At 48.2% G+C, this 1,512-nt stretch overlaps 1 protein-coding gene across 1 annotated transcript in view; it reads left to right on the top strand.

Annotated features, from left to right (window-relative positions):
• CA14 (carbonic anhydrase XIV) overlaps positions 1-1,512 on the top strand; it is an 8,370-nt gene extending 6,858 nt beyond the window's left edge. The window contains exons 10-11 of the mRNA XM_010838718.1: positions 41-125; positions 248-1,512. Of these exons, the coding sequence (XP_010837020.1) occupies positions 41-125; positions 248-311 (149 nt within the window). The 3' untranslated portion in view covers positions 312-1,512. The remainder of the gene's footprint in view (positions 1-40; positions 126-247) is intronic.

The raw sequence follows: 1,512 nt of genomic DNA, 5'->3' as shown, positions 1-1,512 counted from the left end.
TATGTCAGTCCTAGGCAGACACCCTCCATCTCTCTCCCAGGTGAAATGCTGAGTTTGGGAGTAGGAATCCTGGTTGGCTGTCTCTGCCTTCTGCTGGCTGTTTATTTCATCGCTAGAAAGATCCGGTGAGGTCCTACTCTCCAATCTTCCAGTCCTTTCTTTTGTCCCAAAAAGCATGCTCCTAGTCCACCTCTAATCTGTTTCACATTGGACACTAGGCATTTCCACGAACCATTCTCCCTTCCAGGAGGAAGAGACTAAGAAACCGGAAAAGTGTGGTCTTCACCTCAGCACGAGCCACCGAGGCATAGACTCCTTCCTGGACACTTCAGATGCCTTCCACTTGCTCGGCTGTCAGGGTGCTTGTCAAGTGAGGCGCCGGGACTGGCCAGGAAATACTGTAGGAGTAGGCCAACACCCCTCTTTCCTCCAGACAGTCCCTACACAGAGGTAGGGACAGGCTTTCATTCAAGGAAGAAAAACAGAACCTTCAGCCTCTCAGAACATGGAGGAGATCAGGACAGTCCTAAGGTGACAATGCAGAGGCTCAACTGTGTGTAGTTGTAGGAGGATGTGGCCCATAGTCCCCTGTCCCCTCATCTTTATAACCCTGTCCCTAGATATAGCTGTAAGATCTCCCCTTAGGAAAAAGGGTTGCTGCTGTTTATTTTGGTGTTTTGTTCTTTTTTTTGCTCAATATATTTGGAAATTAAAGCTGCTGACCCCACGTCTGGTTTTACTCCTGGAGCTCTTGAGAATGGGAGTGTTCCTTAATGCCTCAGATGGTAGAGGTGGGCAAACGGAAGCGTGGGTGAGTAACTCCTTTTACTCCAATCCTGGAGGAGGGGAGATCCACTTCTGGAAGATGCTTAACCCAGAGTTTCTGACATGAGTTCAGACTCCCTGCCCTTGCATCGAAGCTATCCTTGGAGGGAACCAGAAATTGCCAGGTTAGAAAGGAGGTGGAAAAGAGCCATGAGAGGGCAGAAACCTCATTAACATGTTTTCCCCTCCTTTTAAAGCCAAGTTCCCCCACAATTATAAAGTCCTTTTTATTAGTCAAAATCACAAACACCTCGATTAAAAGGATGGAATACACCACCCTCAGCAGAAAATGATACAGTTTATAGAAAACCTCCCCGCCCCCCACACACCCCAATTAAAAACTAGAAAAAAATCTGCCCTCCTTCCCTGTGATGTCATGGTAGGCTGACTCCTCCAGGAGCACTGCAACTCTGGAGTGGGCCAGCTCCCCGCAGCACCCTCCACTTCACCTTGGGGAGAGGAGGGATGCTGGTGGTCAAGGAGGTTAAAACATTAGTTCCAGTAATACCAGTTCCCAAACATGCACTTCCTTCCTTTCCCCCAAAGTCTGGGACCAAGGGGAAAGCTGGACAGTTATAAGCCCATTCATAAGGAGCAAGTTGAGGAGGGAAAATACAGTCCCAGGAGGTTAGGAGAAGAATTCCAACATACCTCCTCCCTCCCCCCACTCAAAAAAAAAAAAAAAAA

This window comes from Bison bison, unplaced genomic scaffold, assembly GCF_000754665.1.
Source record: "Bison bison bison isolate TAMUID 2011002044 unplaced genomic scaffold, Bison_UMD1.0 scf7180017864104, whole genome shotgun sequence".
NCBI lineage: Eukaryota > Metazoa > Chordata > Mammalia > Artiodactyla > Bovidae > Bison > Bison bison.
Note: the sequence above shows the minus strand (reverse complement) of the source record. Positions and strands in the feature narration are given on the sequence as shown.